Below are 19,902 nucleotides of genomic sequence, written 5' to 3'. Positions count from 1 at the left end.
CTTCATCTTGGTTGACAGATAAAGATAAGCAGAAAAGTACTAAGGCCTTAGTGTGCTTATTCCTGAAATGCTCCTCCTAACAGGTGTAAGAAACACTAATGTTGTATAGTGTGGACTAAACTTTATTATTTTTCAAATGTGGCCTACACAAGTGTTAAGTTGTGTTTGGTGAACTTTCCTTTTTTTTTTGTTTCTGCAGATCGGACTACAGAGCAAGTTTAACTCACACGAGGACCGTGCAGACAGCCATAAACGGCGCTGCAAGGCCCAAAAACCCTCCTCTAGGTTATCCTATGTAGTGTTTTTCCACTATTTAGCTGGAGACGGGTGGAAAGACACTAATAGGAAATTTTTTTAAAAAATTTTAAACAGGCTGCACTATTTGAAAAAAAGGAAATTTTTTTTTCAAGTTTTGAGGCAGTAATGCACCCTGAGCTGAATCCAACCGGCTATGGCTGCACGCAGACTACAGGGCGAGCTGCGCTCACACAGAGACCGTGCAGACAGCCGTAAACGGCGCTGCAAGGCCCAAAAAAAACCCTCTAGGTTATCCTATGTAGTGTTTTTCCACAATTTAGCTGGAGACGGGTGGAAAAACACTAATAGGAAATTTTAGAAAAAATGTGCAGCAGGCTGCACTATGAGCAAAAAAGGACAACTGTGTGAGGCAGTGTGAACCCTCCCTGAGCTGAATACAACCGGGTATATGGCTGCACACAGACTACAGAGTGAGCTGCACACACACACACACACAGAGACCTTGCAGAACGCTGTTAAAACAGCGCTGCAAGGCAAGATCAAGGTGAACAGTGAAGAACACACAGCGTTTTGCTAAATTAGCCTTGGGAAAGGAAAATAAAGCAATTAGCTATCTCAACTGGCCCTCAGTTAGAACACAGCGTCCTGTCCCTAACTGAAATCACAGCAGAGTGAGCGCAAAATGGCGGCAGAGTTTTTTATAGTGCAGAGTGACATCATTTCAGCAGCCAATCACAGCCTTGCCAGTAGTTACATGCCCACCATGCTAAACAGGATGTGCCCACACTTCCAATCATTCCTCATTGGCTGCTGCGTTCAGTTTGAATTCTGGGAACTTCCGATTCCGGTATCCGATACGCGGGAAGTATCGGAATTCGGTATCGGAATTCCGATACCGCAAATATCGGCCGATACCCGATACTTGCGGTATCGGAATGCTCAACACTAATCAGCACCCTTCTTGGTCAAATCAGTCAACGGTTTAGCAACAGTAGAAAAATTAGTGATGAAGCGCCGATAAAAATTAGCAAAGCCCAGGAACTTCTGCAGGCTCTTCACAGATGTCGGCTGAGTCCAATCGTAAATGGCCTGGACTTTAACAGGGTCCATCTCGATAGTAGAAGGGGAAAAAATGAACCCCAAAAATGAAACCTTCTGAACTCCAAAGAGACACTTTGACCCCTTCACAAACAAGGAATTCGCACGAAGGACCTGGAACACCATTCTGACCTGCTTCACATGAGACTCCCAATCATCCGAAAAGACCAAAATATCATCCAAATACACAATCAGGAATTTATCCAGGTACTCTCGGAAGATGTCATGCATAAAGGACTGAAATACTGATGGAGCATTGGAAAGCCCGAATGGCATAACCAGGTACTCAAAATGGCCCTCGGGCGTATTAAATGCTGTTTTCCATTCATCGCCTTGTTTAATACGCACAAGATTATACACCCCTCGAAGATCTATCTTGGTGAACCAACTAGCCCCTTTAATACGAGCAAACAAATCAGATAGCAATGGCAAAGGATACTGAAATTTGACTGTAATTTTATTAAGAAGGCGGTAATCAATACAAGGTCTCAAAGAACCATCCTTCTTGGCCACAAAAAAGAACCCTGCTCCTAACGGTGATGACGACGGGCGAATATGGCCTTTCTCCAAGGATTCCTTTATATAACTCCGCATAGCGGCGTGTTCTGGCACAGATAAATTGAACAATCGGCCCTTAGGAAACTTACTACCAGGAATCAAATCAATTGCACAATCGCAATCCCTATGAGGAGGTAGGGCACTGGCTTTGGGCTCATCAAATACATCCCGATAATCCGACAAAAACTCTGGAACTTCAGAAGGGGTGGATGACGAAATAGACAATAATGGAACATCACCATGTACCCCATGGCAACCCCAGCTGGACACAGACATAGATTTCCAGTCCAATACTGGATTATGAACCTGTAGCCATGGCAACCCCAAAACGACCACATCATGCAGATTATGCAACACCAGAAAGCGGATATCCTCCTGATGTGCAGGAGCCATGCACATGGTCAATTGGGTCCAGTACTGAGGCTTATTCTTGGCCAAAGGCGTAGCATCAATTCCTCTCAATGGAATAGGATACTGCAAGGGCTCCAAGAAAAAACCACAGCGCCTAGCAAACTCCAAGTCCATCAAATTCAGGGCAGCGCCTGAATCCACAAATGCCATAACAGAATAGGATGACAAAGAGCAAATCAGAGTAACAGACAATAGAAATTTAGACTGTACCGTACCAATGGTGGCAGACCTAGCGAACCGCTTAGTGCGCTTAAGACAAACGGAGATAGCATGAGTGGAATCACCACAGTAAAAACATAGCCCATTCCGACGTCTGTGTTCTTGCCGTTCAGCTCTGGTCAAAGTCCTATCACATTGCATAGGCTCAGGCCCATGCTCAGATAGTAGTGCCAAATGGTGCACAGCTTTACGCTCATGCAAGCGTCGATCGATCTGAATGGCCAAGGACATATACTCATTCAGACCAGCAGGCATGGGAAACCCCACCATGACATCCTTAAGGGCTTCAGAGAGACCCTTTCTGAAGATTGCTGCCAGGGCACATTCATTCCACTGAGTGAGCACAGACCACTTTCTAAACTTCTGACAATATATCTCCGCTTCATCCTGACCCTGACACAGAGCCAGCAAGATTTTCTCTGCCTGATCCACTGAATCAGGTTCGTCATAAAGCAATCCAAGCGCCAGGAAAAACGCATCAACATCACGCAATGCCGGATCTCCTGGCGCAAGGGAAAATGCCCAGTCTTGAGGGTCACCACGTAACAAAGAAATAATGATCATTACTTGTTGAACAGGGTCACCTGAGGAGCGGGGTTTCAAAGCTAGAAACAGTTTACAATTATTTTTGAAATTCAAGAACTTAGATCTATCCCCAGAAAACAAATCAAGAATTGGAATCCTAGGCTCAGACATCGGATTCTGAACCACAAAATCTTGAATGTTTTGTACCCTTGTAGTGAGATTATCCATCCAAGAGGACAGACCTTGAATGTCCATGTTTACACCAGTGTCCTGAACCACCCAGAGGTAAAGGGGAAAAAGAGACAAAACACACTGCAAAGAAAAAAAAATGGTCTCAGAACTTCTCTTATCCCTCTATTGAGATGCATTAGTACTTTGGGCCACCTGTACTGTTATGACCTGGTGGTCAGGACAATAATGGACCTGGTGGTAAAGAGCACACGGAATGACCTGATAGTTACTGATAATCAAGGACGAGCTCTGGGACGTGGGAACTCTGCTGACCGCAATCCCTAATCCTATCAAACACACTAGAAATAGCCGTGGATTGCGCCTAACGCTCCCTATGCAACTCGGCACAGCCTAAGAAACTAGCTAGCCCTGAAGATAGAAAAATAAAGCCTACCTTGCCTCAGAGAAATTCCCCAAAGGAAAAGGCAGCCCCCCACATATAATGACTGTGAGTAAAGATGAGAATACAAACACAGAGATGAAATAGATTTAGCAAAGTGAGGCCCGACTTACTGAACAGACCGAGGATAGGAAAGGTTACGTTGCGGTCAGCACAAAAACCTACAAAAAGACCATGCAGAGGGCGCAAAAAGACCCTCCGCACCGACTTACGGTGCGGAGGCGCTCCCTCTGCGTCCCAGAGCTTCCAGCAAGCAAGACAACAATAAAATAGCAAGCTGGACAGAAAAATAGCAAACCAAAGAAATACAAGCTGGAACTTAGCTTCAGCTGGGAAGACAGGTCACAAGAACGATCCAGGAGTGAACTAGACCAATACTGGAACATTAACAGGTGGCCTGGAGCAAAGATCTAAGTGGAGTTAAATAGAGCAGCAGCTAACGTATTAATCTCGTCACCTGTGGAAGGAAACTCAGAAACACCCACCAGAGGAAGTCCATGGACAGAACCAGCCGAAGTACCATTCATGACCACAGGAGGGAGCCCGACAACAGAATTCACAACAGTAGCCCCAATAGAATATAATACAGCCCACCTCCCCATAGACTATAATGCAGCCCCATCAAAGAGTATGATGCAATCCTCCCTCGTAGAATATAATACAGCCCCTATAGAATATAATGTAGCCCCCCAGAGAATATAATACAGCCCACCTCCCCATAGAATATAATGTAACCCCCTTCAAAGAGTATGATGCAATCCTCCCTCATGGAATATAATACAGCCCCCCATAGAATATAATGTAGCCCCCCAGAGAATATAATACAGCCCACCTCCCCGTAGAATATAATGCAGCCCCATCAAAGAGTATGATGCAATCCTCCCCCATAGAAATAATACAGCTCCTCATAGAATATAATACAGCCCTCCCCCATAGAATATACTGTAATACAACTCTCCCCCATAGAGTATACACCTATTTACACCTTTGGCCTGGGGCAGCTCATAGAATCTCACGGCTTTCAGTATCACCTTTATGCTGATGACACAAAGATCTACATCTCTGGACCAGATATCACCACCCTACTAACCAGAATCCCTCAATGTCTGTCCGCTGTTTAATCCTTCTTCTCCGCTAGATTTCTAAAACTTAACATGGACAAAACAGAATTCATCATATTTCCCCCATCTCACGCGACCCCCCTAACGAACCTATTCTTACAGTAAACGGCTGCCCACTCTCCCCAGTCCCATAAGCTTGCTGCCTCAGGGTAATCCTTGACACTGATCTCTCCTTCAAACCACATATCCAAGCCATTTCCACTTCCTGCCATTTTCAACTCTGCTGCCCGACTAATCTACCTGTCCCACTGCTATTCCCCGGCCTCTCCTCTCTGTCAATCCTTTAACTGTCTCCCCACTGCCCAGAGTGTCCAGTACAAAACCCTAACCATGACATACAAAGCCATCCACAACCTGTCTCCTCCATACATCTGTGACCTCGTCTCCCAGGACTTACCTGCATGCAACCTCCGATCTCCACAAGATCTCCTTCTCTACTCCCCTCTTATCTCCTCTTCCCTCAATCGCATACAAGATTTCTCTCGCGCATCACCACTACTCTGGAACTCTCTACCACAACATATCAGACTCGCCTACCATCAAAACTTTCAAAAAGAACCTGAAGAACTACCTCTTCCAACAAGCCTACAACCTGCAGTAACCACCGATCCACCAAACCGCTGCACGGCCAGCTCTACCCTCACCTACTGTATCCTCACCCATCCCTTATAGATTGTGAGCTCTCGCGGGCAGGGTCCTCTCTCCTACTGTACCAGTCGTGACTTGTACTGTTTAAGATTATTGTACTTGTTTTTATTATGTATACCCCTCCTCACATGTAAAACACCATGGAATAAATGGCGCTATAATGATAAATAATAATAACAATAATAGAATATAATACAGCCCTCAACCACAGAATATAATACAGCCCTCCTCCCATAGAATACAATGCAGCCCCATCAAAGAGTATGATGCAATCCTCCCACATAGAATATAATACAGCCCCCCATAGCATATACTGGAGCCCCCAGAGAATATAATACAGCCCCCATAGAATATAATAGAATATAATGTAACCCCCCAGAGAATATAATACAGCCAACCTCCCCATAGAATATAATACAGCCCCCATAGAATATATTGTAGCCCTCCAGATAGTATAATACAGCCCCCATAAAATATAAAGTAGCCCCCCAGAGAATATAATACAGCTGACCTCCCAACAGAATATTATGTAGCCCCATCAAAGAGTATGATGCAATCCTCCCCCATAGAATATAATACAGCCCCCCATAGAATATAATGTAGGCCCCCATGGAATATAATACAGCCCCCCATAGAATATAATACAGCCCTCCCCTATAGAATAGAATACAGCCCTCCCCCACAGAATCTAATAGAGCCCTCCCCAATAGAATATAATACAGCCCTTCTCCATAGAATATAATGTACCCTACCCAGTCGAGAATGGCGCCACAGTCCAGTAATCACTCATTGATATATTAAAAAAAACACACACAATCCTCACCTCTCCTCGTGCCCCGCGCTGCTCCAGGCCTGGCTCCGGTCTCAGCGGCTGCAGTCTTCCTGGCACACAGTGGGTGCATGATAATATGATGTCATTGCGCACCCGCAGTGTCAGAGGCAGAGGGGAATGATAGGAGAGGGAGCATCAGCTGACGCTCTCTCCTCCATTATTGCTTTGAACTGTACCAGCATCTTTGATGCTGGTTCAATGTGGCAGTGGCAAGGGGGAGCCAGCACTGGCTGCGGGCTACTGGCTGGGGGCCCCTGGGGGAGCGGGGGCCCTAGGCAGCCAGCCCTAACTGTGCTCCCTGCACAAAATATGACTCACACATTGCCTCTCTTATGATACTTGCCCTCCACACTACCATCTCCTTTCCATACTGGGCCACCTTTTCACACTCTTCCCTCAAACTGTGTCCCATCTATACTACCAAGTCTCTATACTGTACCCCATCCTCAAACTGCCCCACCTGCATACTGTCCCCTCCATACTGTGCCCTCACATTGGCCTCACATGTCCCTCTCTTTACTGTACACCCGCACTACCCAGTCTCTTCACTATGCTCCCTCACGCTTTTTTGCCCCATACTTTCTCCTCATACTAATTGCCTCAGTTATCTGCCATCACAATTCTATCTTCCATACTATCCCCTTCTCACACATTTTTCCTATCCCCTGCTCCATTAACCATCATTGCACCATAGATACGTTTGGGATAGTCAGGATTTGGACCCACCTGTCACCTGAGCCCCATGGATACGTTTGTGAAAGCCAGGATTGGGACCCACTGGTCACCTGACTCCATGGAGATGTTCGGGGAAGGCAGGTTGTGACCATCAAGTCACCTGGCCTTGTACCTCAATGGACTGTAATCTTTCTAAGCTTGTCGTTACCTCCTCACTCATGCTACATGTGGGATAGTCCAACCTAGAAGCTCTGAAGCCACAGCTGCTCTTATCAAGGCGTGTGAGAAGGTAGAAGGGTGAAACTCTCTAATTTGCACCTCCTTCGGTACTTTGCTGGGACTGTTCTGCGTGTTAATTGCCTATTTTGTGGTTAAATAATGTATTGCCACACTATTTTAACCGTAACCCTGTGTTGACTTAGTAAAAGGTAAAAGGAGAGCGGAAATTCGGTGGGACGAGCCCCCGGGTCACCACATAGATCTTTCCCCATGTGCACATGTGAAGAATTCCATTGAAGGAGAACTCACCACCTCTTGTGGCAGCCTAGTCCATTCATTGATCACCCTCACTGGCAAAAAGTTTTTTAAAATATCTAGTATATATATATAATATCTAATCTGTATCTTCTCCCTTTCAGATTCATTTAATTAGTCTCGTATTTCCATGTGCAAATGAGAATAAGGATGATTTCTCTACACTGTGACATCCCTTCAGATATTTGTATACACCTATTAAGTCTCTTCTAAGCCTTCTTTTTTACAAGCGAAACATTCACAGATCATTTAACCCTTCCTCATAGGACATACTTTGCAGTCTGCTCACCATCCTGGTAGCTCTTGCCTGAACTTGCTCCAGGTTTCCTATGTCTTTTTTAAAATGTGGTGTCCAGAACTATTCACAGTATTCCAGATGAGGTCTAACCAAGGAGGAGTAGAGGGGAATTATTAATTCATGTAATCTAGATTATATGCCTCTCTTAATTCATCCCAGAACTTTTGCCTTTTGTGCCGCTAGATCACATTGTTGACTCATGTGCAGTCTGTGATTTTTTAGTATACCCAAGTCTTTTTCACACATGCTGTTGCTTAGTTCTATTTCTCACATTCTATAGATGTAAACTATCGTTTTTTCTTGCCCAGATGTAGAATCCTGCATTTCTCCCTGTTAAATACCATTCTTCACCATGTTCCAAATTATTATGCAAATTGGATTTAAGTGGAATAAAGATTTAATTGTTTTGTTTTTCAAACAAACTTGTGGATGTTATTGTGACTCAGGGCTCAATAGTTCACTGAAATCAATCTTAAACACATGTGCTAATTAGTTTTCCAGTTGATTCTAATTATAGGAAAACTACTTAAAAATGATGCTCCACATTATTAAGCAGGCCACAGGTTTCAAGCAATATGGGAAATAAAAAGGATCTCTCTGCGATGGAAGTGAAGCGGTGCAGGTGCGCATATTCTGCTATACTTCCATCCTCGCGAGATTTGAAAGGCAGAGAAGGGCATGCCAGAGGGGTGGAAGAGAAGGAGCGGCTTCACTTCCATCCTCATGAGATTTGAGCTGCAGAGAAGGGCAGGCCAGACGGGTGAAAGAGAAGGAGGTAATAGAATACAAGCGAGGGCTTGATTCACTTACACCTTCCCAGGGAGGCACCTCATCATTGGGGCCGCTCTCCGCACCATAAGCGGTGACCGCAGAGCTCCGCACATGCCATATAAGACGACACCCGGCATATAAGATGACCACCGACTTATACGTTGAGTATATACCAAGCTCTGTATTTTAAATGGAAAATTTTGGGGTCGTCTTATAAGCCTAGTCATCTTATACACCGGAAAATACAATAATCTTTATTTTCATGTGGGTTAGGTCCTTCTCGACTTTTCTTTAATTGCAGCCTTAACAGTAGTGAATAAGATACATAAAATAATACTGAATTCTATATCTAATATTTCATTGAAATAGGTGCACCATGAAAACGGAATGTGAAGAATCCACAGCACTGGGAAAATGGATAGGATTTTCAGAGGGATATGCAAAATGTCTAAAACTGAATGTTATTCCCAAAGATGGAAAGGTTTGACACATTGGTTATGCTGATTCCTTGCCAGTTTTTCATCCTGTGTACACAACGCGAAATGCTCATGGTTTTCTATATTCACCACCCATTAGCAAAGATCCTGGTACTGGACTTTGTTTTTTAAACATCGGTTTTCTTTCTTTTTTAATTAATATATGTATATTTTGTAAAATAAGTCATTATCCCTACAATAGGACCAAATTGCAGATATGTTATATATAACATTGAGTACACAAAAAATGACAATAACAAAGGACATCTCAATTAAACCTTTCTAGGTCTAATAAGGCTAATACCTATCACAATCATTCCAAGTAAGGGAAATAGAAAAATGTGGGGATAACAACGGAGCATGCAGTGTAAAGGGGTTGAGATTGTAAGATGATTACTTATCTGGTGTGAAAGTTTATTACACTTTGAGGATTAAACTCATATATTGTTATTAGTGCCTTTGTAAGTAGCAGTACACAATAGCTGCACACAGTTTTTGAGACTGATACAAATTTTGCATTTAACCATTTGTTGCTACAGTGTTTTTACGTCTTTTACTCAGATAATTCTATGGTTACTTAAGCACAATTATAAGTATTTCATAAATTTGTTATACTTTTATTTGCAAATACATCAAGTTTTTGTAAAGACCCAATATTTACATTGTTGCCCTTATTTTCCAAGACTTCTGCAATTAGCCCCTGCAGCTGGATATCAACCAAAAGGCGCTCAAATGGCGCTCCTTCCCTTCCGAGCCCTGCCTTGCACCCAAAAAGTGGTTTACCCCCACATATGAGGTATCGGTGTACTCAGGACACATTGCACAATAAACTTTAGGATCCATTTTATCCTGTTGCCCATGTAAAAATGAAAAAATTGAGGCTAAAAGAACATTTTTGTGAAAAAAAAGTACTTTTTCATTTTTACGGATCAATTTGTGAAGCACCTGAGGGTTTAAAGTGCTCACTATGCATCTAGGTAAGTTACTTGAGGGGTCTAGTTTCCAAAATGGGGTCACTTGTGGGGGAGCTCCAATGTTTAGGCACACAGGGGCTTTCTAAACGTGACATGGTGTCCGCTAAAGATTGGAGCCAACTTTTCATTCAAAAAGTCAAATGGCGCTCCTTCCCTTCCGAGCCCTGTCGTGCGCCCAAACAGTGGTTCCCCCCACATATGGGGTATCGTCGTACTCAGAAAAACTGTACCACAATTTTCGGGGTCCAGTTTCTCCTTTTACCCTTGGTAAAATAAAAAAAATTGCTAAAAGATCATTTTTGTGACTAAAAAGTTAAATGGTCATTCTTTCCTTCCATGTTGCTTCCGCTGCTGTGAAACACCTGAAGGGTTAATAAACTTCTTGAATGTGGTTTTTGGCACCTTGAGGGGTGCAGTTTTTAGAATGGTGTCACTTTTGGGTATTTTCAGACATATAGACCCCTGAAACTGACTTAAAAATGTGAGGTGGTCCCTAAAAAAAATGGTTTTGTAAATTTTGCTGTAAAAATGAGAAATTGCTGCTTAAATTTTAACCCTTATAACTTCCTTGCAAAAAAAATTTTGTTTCTAAAATTGTGCTCATGTAAAGTAGACATGTGGGTAATGTTATTTATTAACTATTTTGTGTCACATAACTCTCTAGTTTAACAGAATAAAAATTCAAAATTTGAAAATTGTGAAATTTTCAAAATTTTCGCCAAATTTCCATTTCTTCACAAATAAATGCAAAAATTATCGACCTAAATTTACCACTAACATGAAGCCCAATATGTCACAAAAACATTCTCAGAATCGCTAGGATCCGTTGAAGCATTCCTGAGTTATTACCTCATAAAGGGACTCTGGTCAGAATTTCAAAAAATGGCCAGGTCATTAAGGTCAAAATAGGCCGGGTCATGAAGGGGTTAAGGCGGTGAATACTTATGCACACAGAAGTTTTTAGTTATTTTACCCTATTTGTTGCTCGCTTTGCAAAAAGAAAAGAAAAACAAATATTCACAGTTGTAGGCATGTTCTTTATATGAACTGATGGAAACCCTCAAAAAAACAGTAAAATTATAGGTTGTGAGGTTGCAAAACAAGGAAAATTCCAAGAGGGATTAAAGTCTTAGCGACCGCCGATACGCCTTTTAACGGCGGCCGCTAAGGGTACTTAAACCACAGCGCCGTTAATTAACGGCGCTGTGGAAAAAGTAAATAGCGCCCCCCAGAGTCAGATTTTCTCCGGGGTCTCGGCTGCCGGGGGTAGCCGAGACCCCAGAGAACATGATTCGGGGGGTTTTTAACCCACCCCGCATTTGCGATCGCCGGTAATTAACCGTTTACCGGCGATCGCAAAAAAAAAAAAAACGCGATCTCTTTTTAATTTCTCTGTCCTCCAATGTGATCGCACATCGGAGGACAGAGAAAAGGGGTCCCAGGTAGCCCCCCAATACTCACCTGTCTCCCCCGATGCTCCTCGTGGCTTCCGGTGGGCGCCGCCATCTTCAAAATGGCGGGCGCATGCGCAGTGCGCCCGCCGGCCGGCCCCGCGAGAATCTTTGGGGTCTCGGCTGCCGGGGGTAGCCGAGACCCCAAAGAGCATGATCGGGGTCGGTTTTACCGACCCCTGTTTTGTGATCGCCGGTAATTAACTGTTTACCAGCGACCGCAAAAAAAAAAAAAAAGTCAAAGTGTAATTCTCTGTCCTCTGATGTGATCGCACATCAGAGGACAGAGAAATAGGGGGATTCAGGGACCCTGCCATACTCACCTGTGTCCCTGGGTCCTCCTGCTGCTCCTCCTGGCCGCCGGCAAAAGAAAATGGCGGGCGCATGCGCAGTGCGCCCGCCATCTGTCTCCATCTGCCGGCCGGCAGGAGAAGAGCAGTTGGGGCTAAAATTAGGGTTAGTGGTAGGATTAGGGGTAGGGTTAGGGTTAGGGTTAGGAGTAGGGTTAGGGGTAGGGTTAGGGCTAGGGTTAGGGGTAGGGTTAGGGCTAGGGGTAGGGGTAGGGTTAGGGGTAGGGTTAGGGTTAGGGGTAGGGCTAGGGTTAGGGGTAGGGTTAGGGCTAGGGGTAGGGTTAGGGGTAGGGCTAGGGGTAGGGTTAGGGCTAGGGTTAGGGTTAGGGCTAGGGTTAGGGGTAGGGTTAGGGCTAGGATTAGGGTTAGGGCTAAATTTAGGGTTAGGGTTGGGGCTAAATTTAGGGTTAGGGTTGGGGCTAAATTTAGAGTTAGGGTTGGCGCTAAATTTAGGGTTAGGCTTCTTTCACACTTACTTCGGTACGGGGCCGTCGCAATGCATCGGCCCAACATACCGACACACGTTGTGAAAATTGTGCACAACGTGGGCAGCGGATGTAGTTTTTCAACGCATCCGCTGCCCAATCTATGTCCTGGGGAGGAGGGGGCGGAGTTACGGCCACGCATGCGCGGTCAGAAATGGCGGATGCGACGTACAAAAAAACATTACATTGAACGTTTTTTTGTGCTGACGGTCCGCCAAAACACTGATCCAGTGCACGACGGACGTGACGTGTGGCCATCCGTCACGATCCGTCGGCCAAACAAGTCTATGGGCAAAAAACCCATCCTGCGGGCACATTTGCAGGATCCGTTTCTTGTCCAAAACGACGGATTGCGACGGATGCCAAACGACGCAAGTGTGAAAGTAGCCTTAGGGCTAGGGTTAGGGTTGGGGCTAAAGTTAGGGCTAGGGTTGGGGCTAAAGTTAGGGTTAGAGTTGGGATTAGGGTTAGGGTTTGGATTAGGGTTGGTATTAGGGTTAGGGTTGGCATTAGGGTTACGCTTGGGATTAGGGTTAGGTTTGGGATTAGGGTTAAGGTTAGGGTTGTGATTAGGGGTGTATTGGGATTAGGGTTAGGTTTGAGGTTAGGGTTGAGATTAGGATTAGGGGTGTGTTGGATTTAGGGTTTTGATTAGGGTTATGGTTAGGGTTGACATTAGGGTTGTTTTGGGGTAAGGGTTGTGATTATGGTTAGGGTTAGTGATTAGGATTATGGATCAGGTTGGGATTAGGGTTAGGGGTGTGTTGGGGTTAGGGTTTGAGCTAGAATTGGGGGGTTTCCACTGTTTAGGTACATCAGGGGGTCTCCAAACACGATAGCCAATTTTGCACTCAAAAAGTCAAATGGTGCTCCCTCCCTTCTGAGCTCTGCCGTGCGCCCAAACAGTGGGTTACCCCCACATATGGGGCATCAGCATACTCGGGATAAATTGGACAACAACTTCTGGGGTCCAATTTCTCTTGTTACCCTTGTGAAAATAAAAACTTGGGGGCTACAAAATCCTTTTTGTGGAAAAATATATATATTATTTTTTTATGACTCTGCATTATAAACTTCTGTGAAGCACTTGGGCATTCAAAGTTCTCACCACACATCTATATAAGTTCTTTGGGGGGTCTAGTTTCCAAAATGGGGTCACTTGTGGAGGGTTTCTACTGGTTAGGTACATCAGGGGCTCTGCAAACGCAACATAATGCCCGCAGACCATTCTATCAAAGTCTGCATTCCAAAACGGCGCTCCTTCCTTCCGAGCTCTGCCGTGCGCCCAAACAGTGGTTTACCCCCACATATGGGGTACCAGCATACTCAGGACAAATTGGACAACAACTTTTGGGGTCCAATTTCTCTTGTTACCCTTGTGAAAATAAAAACTTGGGGGCTAAAAATCTTTTTTGTGGAAAAAAAAATATTTTTTATTTTCACGACTCTGCATTATAAACTTCTGTGAAGCACTTGGGCATTCAAAGTTCTCCCTACACATCTAGATAAGTTCCATGGGGGGTCTAGTTTCCAAAATTGGGTCACTTGTGGGGGATTTCTACTGTTTAGGCACATCAGGGGCTCTCCAAACGCGACATGGCGTCCGATCTCAATTCCAGCCAATTCTACATTGAAAAAGTAAAACGGCACTCTTTCTCTTCCAAGCTCTGTGGTGCGCCCAAACAGTGGTTTACCCCCACATATTGGGTATCAACGTACTCAGGAGAAATTGCACAACAACTTTTGTGGTCTAATTTCTCCTGTTACCCTTGTGAAAATAAAAATTTGTGGGCAAAAAGATCATTTTTGTAGAAAAAATGCGATTTTTTTTTTTTTCACGGCTCTACGTTATAAACTTCTGTGAAGCACATGGGGGTTCAAAGTGCTCACCACACATCTAGATAAGTTCCTTAAGGGGTCTAGTTTCCAAAATGGTGTCACTTGTGGGGGGTTTCCACTGTTAAGGCACAGCAGGGGCTCTCTAAACGCGACATGGCGTCCGATCTCAATTCCAGCCAATTCTACATTAAAAAAGTAAAACGGCACTCTTTCTCTTCCAAGCTCTGCGGTGCGCCCAAACAGTGGTTTACCCCCACATATTGGGTATCAACGTACTCAGGAGAAATCGCACAACAACTTTTGTGGTCTAATTTCTCCTGTTACCCTTGAGAAAATAAGAATTTGTGGGCGAAAAGATCATTTTTGTGTAAACAAAAGCGATTTTTTTATTTTCACGGCTCTACGTTATAAACTTCTGTGAAGCACTTGGGGGTTCAAAGTGCTCACCAAACATCTAGATAAGTTCCTTAAGGGGTCTAGTTTCCAAAATGGTGTCACTTGTGGGGAGTTTCCACTGTTTAGGCACATCAGGGGCTCTCTAAACGTGACATGGCGTCCGATCTCAATTCCAGGCAATTCTGCATTGAAAAAGTCAAACGGCGCTCCTTCACTTCTAAGTTCTGCGGTGCGCCCAAAAAGTGGTTTACCCCCACATATTGGGTATTGGCGTATTCAGGAGAAATTGCATAACAAAATTTATGGTTACATTTCTGTTTTTACACTTGTGAAAATAAAAAAAATGGTTCTGAATTAATATGTTTGCAAAAAAAAGTTAAATGTTCATTTTTTCCTTCCACATTGTTTCAGTTCCTGTGAAGCACGTAAAGGGTTAATAAACTTCTTGAATGTGGTTTTGAGAACCTTGAGGGGTGTAGTTTTTAGAATGGTGTCACACTTCATTATTTTCTATCATATAGACCCCTCAAAATGACTTCAAATGTAATGTGGTCCCTAAAAAAAATGGTGTTGTAAAAATGAGAAATTGCTGGTCAACTTTTAACCCTTATAACTCCCTAACAAAAAAAATTTTTGTTTCCAAAATTGTGCTGATGTAAAGTAGACATGTGGGAAATGTTATTTATTTACTATTTTTCATGACATATCTCTCTGATTTAAGGGCATAAAAATACAAAGTTTGAAAATTGCAAAATTTTAAAAATTTTCGCCATATTTCCGTTTTTTTCATAAATAATCGCAAGTAATATTGAAGAAATGTTACCACTAATATGAAGTACAATATGTCACGAAAAAACAATCTCAGAATCAGCGGGATCCGTTGAAGCGTTCCAGAGTTATAACCTCATAAAGTGACAGTGGTCAGAATTGCAAAAATTGGCTCGGTCATTAAGTACCAAATTGGCTCTGTCACTAAGGGGTTAATACTTTCACAAGCCACTGAAAATTGAGCATTTTGTGTTTGTAATAGCATGTATTCTTATCACATTTTATTATTCTAGATTTCAATAAGCATTGAAAAAAACCCTTTGCTGTTTGATGAAAATGCTCCCTGGAATTGTAAAATTATAAATAAAGGCAAAAGAGAAACTCTTTGCACAGGCAATAATGATTCTCCATCCTTGAACTGCTCCTGCCAGTTTTCTGCAGACCAGGCTTCCGTCACAGGTATATCAAGGTCTCTCTGTACTAACCGCCGCTCTACTACTTTCTATATAAGCCTATTTGCCTATCTGCTTATTTGGGAATATTTCAGCATAGCAGTATTTCTGTGATCTGATGTGTTATTCCAGAGATATCCAGATATTTCTTAAATGTAAATGAGTTGTTCAGGACAGGACTCCCACCAAAGCTCATTTTAAATAATAGGGAGCGTTACCAAAGTGACATGTAATGACTGCTTTCTGCTTTCCTGAACTCTCTGCAGGGCTGTGTGTGATGATAACTAACACATCTGCAGGTTCCTCTTAGCTTCAGCTTCCATTTCACAGGGAGACAGGGTTGTAATACAGCAGAGTTGTGAGAGCTGCAGCAAATGTATTTTGTAAGGAGACAAAGTTCAGTTTTACTGTTCTGTATTATTTACTTGTCTCACACTGGTAATGCAGGGCAGATTCTCAGGGAGATCAGTGTCCGGCCCATCTGAACAGCTAACTTAGATATTTAAAAAATATTGCATCACAGATATCAAGATATCATTTTATTCAGCTTTCTATAACTTCCATGTCCTTATAGATGACTTAGGATGGTTAATATTGGGAGAAATTAAGTTTATCGGAGATAGACAATGTGTCAATGAACCTTGAGGGTCTGTTAACATTCTGATTTAGAACAGTTGTCTATAATAGACATTTCCAATGTTACGAAGAATATTTTAAGTGGTTGCCCTAGTTTGTGCTAATGAACAGTACAAAATATAAATATGCAGACATACTGTAGATATAATACATAAATACAATAAAGTGATACACAATTTAATCATCATATATATTTTTTATTTCAGCCACATTAACTGCTGAAGCACAAAGTAAAAATCTGGCTCTCTTGGAACAATTCCAATTTCAGAAGTGCTCACAGTATTCAGAATTTAGGTATATGACTATTAGTGTGGGTATTGTGTTTTAATAAATCTGAAATTTGTCATATCCAGTGCTTATTATTTTAAAATGTAAATGTAAAGTTCCAAATGTAAATTAAATCTACCGAGATATATTATTAATCTGAGTTTGCCTCCATCAGATGCCTTGATTGCATATCAAGTGGTTGCGTGTGGTGCAAAACTACATCTAGCTGTACATCCCCAATGATTCAATGTGGAAATGAAGACTATGCAGATGAGGTAAGTGTTGTGACATTAACAAATGAACTAGTCCTGTTGGAAAAATATCAATAACAAATGACATTCGTTGTACAAAGTCTTCAATTAAACAAGCACCTTTAACTTAAAAGTAGCCTGTCAATTCCCCTACACCTCCTATCCCATCACCTTATTTATAATTATGCCTATATTTAAATAAAGGAAAACACATATATGTGTCCTATACAGTGACTTGCAGAAGTATTTACCTCCTTTACCTTTTTACCTATTTTGTTACATTACAATCAGTGTTTAAATATTCTTGTAATCTGATTTGTGTGTGATGCATCACCACTAAATAGTCTAAGTTGGTGAAGTGAAGTGAGAAAAATATAGGCATAAATTAAATTTATAGGATCAAACATTTAAAAATTGACATGTGCATATATATTCACCCCTTTTGCTATGAAGCCCCTAAAAATTTCTGGTTCAAGCAATTACCTTCATGAGTCATACGAAAAGAAGTCCACCTATGTGCAATCTAAATATCACATGGTCTGTCAGTATATAAACACCTTTTCTCAAAGGCCACACAGGCTGCAACACCATTAAGCAAGAGGCACCACTAACCGTACAACACCATGAAGACCAAGGAGATCTCCAAACAAGTCAGGGATAAAGTTGTTGAGAAGTACAAGTCAAGGTTGGGTAATAAAAAAAATATCCCAATCTCTGATGATCCCCCAGAGAACCATCAAATCAAATATCATCAAATGGAAAAAAAAAACATGGTACCACAACACACTTGCCAAGAGAGGGCCATCCACCAAAACTCTCAGCCTGGGCAGGCTGGGAGGCTGTCAATAAGAGAGGCAGTACACAGTCCAAAGGTAACCCTAAATGAGCTACAGAGTTCCCAAGCAGATATTGGAGTATTTGTCCATATGACCACAATAAGCCATACATTCCACAGAGGTGGCCTTTGTGGAAGAGTAGACAGAAAAAGCCTTTACTTTCACACAAAAATTGTAAGGCTCATTTTGAGTTTGCCAACAGACCTGTGGGAGACTTTAAAAATGTATGGAGGAAGGCACTTTGGTCAGTTAAGACCAAAATTAAACTTTTTGGCCACCAAAGTAAATGTTATGTCTGGCTCCAAACCAACACAGCTCATCCCAACAAGGACATAATCCCCACAGTGAAATATTGTGGTGGCAGCATCATGCTGTTGGGATGTTTTTCGCATGCAAGGACTGAGGAAATGGTCCAACTCGAGAAGAGGATGGATGGTGCGAAATACAGGATTATTCTCGAGCAAAACCTGTTTCAGTCCGTCAGTGATTTGAGACTGAGACGAAGGTTCACCTTCCAAGACAATGACCCAAAGCATACTGCTAAATCAACACTTGAGTGGTTTAAGGGGAAAAGTGTAAATGCTTTGGAGTGGCCTAGACAAAGCCCATACCATTATCCAATTGAGAATTTGACTTGACAATTGCTGTTCACAAGAGGAAACCTTCTAAGTTAAAAAAGCTGGGGCAGTTTTGCCTTGAGGAATTGGCAAAAATCCAATGGTAATATATGGAAAGCTCATAGAGACCAAAGGTACCATCACACATAATGATATCGTTAACGATATCGTTGCTTTTTGTGACGTAGCAACGATATCGTTAACGAAATTGTTATGCGTGACAGCGACCAACGATCAGGCCCCTGCTGGGAGATCGTTGGTCGCTGGGGAAAGTCCAGGACTTTATTTCGTCGCTGGATCACCCACTGACATCGCTGAATTGGCGTGTGTGACGCCGATTCAGCGATGTCTTCACTGGTAACCAGGGTAAATATCGGGTTACTAAGTGCAGGGCCGCGCTTAGTAACCCGATGTTTACCCTAGTTACCATTGTAAAAGTAAAAAAAAAACACTACATACTTACATTCCTGTCACGTTCCTCAGCGTCAGCTTCCCTGCGTCCCCCAGTGTCAGCGCCGGCCGGCCGTAAAGCAGAGCACAGCGGTGACGTCACCGCTCTGCTTTCCGGCCAGCGCGCTTACACAGTGCAGGGAAGCTGACGCTGGGGGACGCGACAGGAATGTAAGTATGTAGTGTTTTTTTTTTACTTTTACAATGGTAACCAGGGTAAACATCGGGTTACTAAGCGCGGCCCTGCGCTTAATAACCCGATGTTTACCCTGGTTACCCGGGGACTTCGGGATCGTTGGTCGCTGGAGAGCTGTCTGTGTGACAGCTCTCCAGCGACCAAACAGCGATGCTGCAGCGATCGGCATAGTTGTCTAGATCGCTGCAGCGTCGCTTAATGTGACGGTACCTTTATCCAAATCACCTTGCAGCTGTAATTGCTGCAAAAGGAGGCTCTACAAAGTACTGACAATAAAATGAAAATCAAATGTTCACAGTTGTAGGCATGTTTTTTATATGTACTGATGCCATCCCCCAAAAAGTCAGTGAAATTGCAGGTTAAGAGGAAGCAAAACATAAAAAATGGCAAAAGGCATACTTTCTCAATCCACTGTATTTGTTCTTAATGTTTAAAAAACAACTTGTAATGCTTACTTCCCTGAAAATTAACCCCTTCATGACCTTGGGATTTTTCGTTTTTCCGTGTTCGTTTTTCACTCCCCTCCTTCCCAGAGCCATAACTTTTTTATTTTTCCGTCAATTTGGCCATGTGAGGGCTTATTTTTTGTGGGACGAGTTGTACTTTTGAACGACATCATTGGTTTTAGCATGTCGTGTACTAGAAAATGGGAAAAAAATTCCAAGTGTGGTGAAATTGCAAAAAAAGTGCAGTCCCACACTTGTTTTTTGTTTGGCTTTTTTGCTAGGTTCACTAAATGCTAAAACTGACCTGACAATATGATTCTCCAGGTCAGTACGAGTTCATAGACACCTAACATGACTAGGTTATTTTTTATCTAAGTGGTGAAAAAAAAATCCAAACTTTGCTAAAAAAGAAAAAAAAAAAAAAAAAAAAAAT

The 19,902-nt window shown here is 42.7% G+C and overlaps 1 protein-coding gene across 1 annotated transcript in view; it reads left to right on the top strand.

Moving 5' to 3' along the window:
- The window catches only part of PLXNC1 (plexin C1), a 374,777-nt gene that overhangs the window by 113,972 nt on the left and 240,903 nt on the right, over positions 1-19,902 (top strand). Inside the window, exons 5-8 of the mRNA XM_069764349.1 lie at positions 8,949-9,060; positions 15,612-15,777; positions 16,613-16,700; positions 16,849-16,948. Of these exons, the coding sequence (XP_069620450.1) occupies positions 8,949-9,060; positions 15,612-15,777; positions 16,613-16,700; positions 16,849-16,948 (466 nt within the window). The remainder of the gene's footprint in view (positions 1-8,948; positions 9,061-15,611; positions 15,778-16,612; positions 16,701-16,848; positions 16,949-19,902) is intronic.

The sequence above is a fragment of the Ranitomeya imitator genome, chromosome 4 (assembly GCF_032444005.1).
Source record: "Ranitomeya imitator isolate aRanImi1 chromosome 4, aRanImi1.pri, whole genome shotgun sequence".
NCBI lineage: Eukaryota > Metazoa > Chordata > Amphibia > Anura > Dendrobatidae > Ranitomeya > Ranitomeya imitator.
The sequence above is the reverse complement of the archived record's forward strand: the minus strand, read 5'-3'. Positions and strand labels throughout refer to the sequence as shown.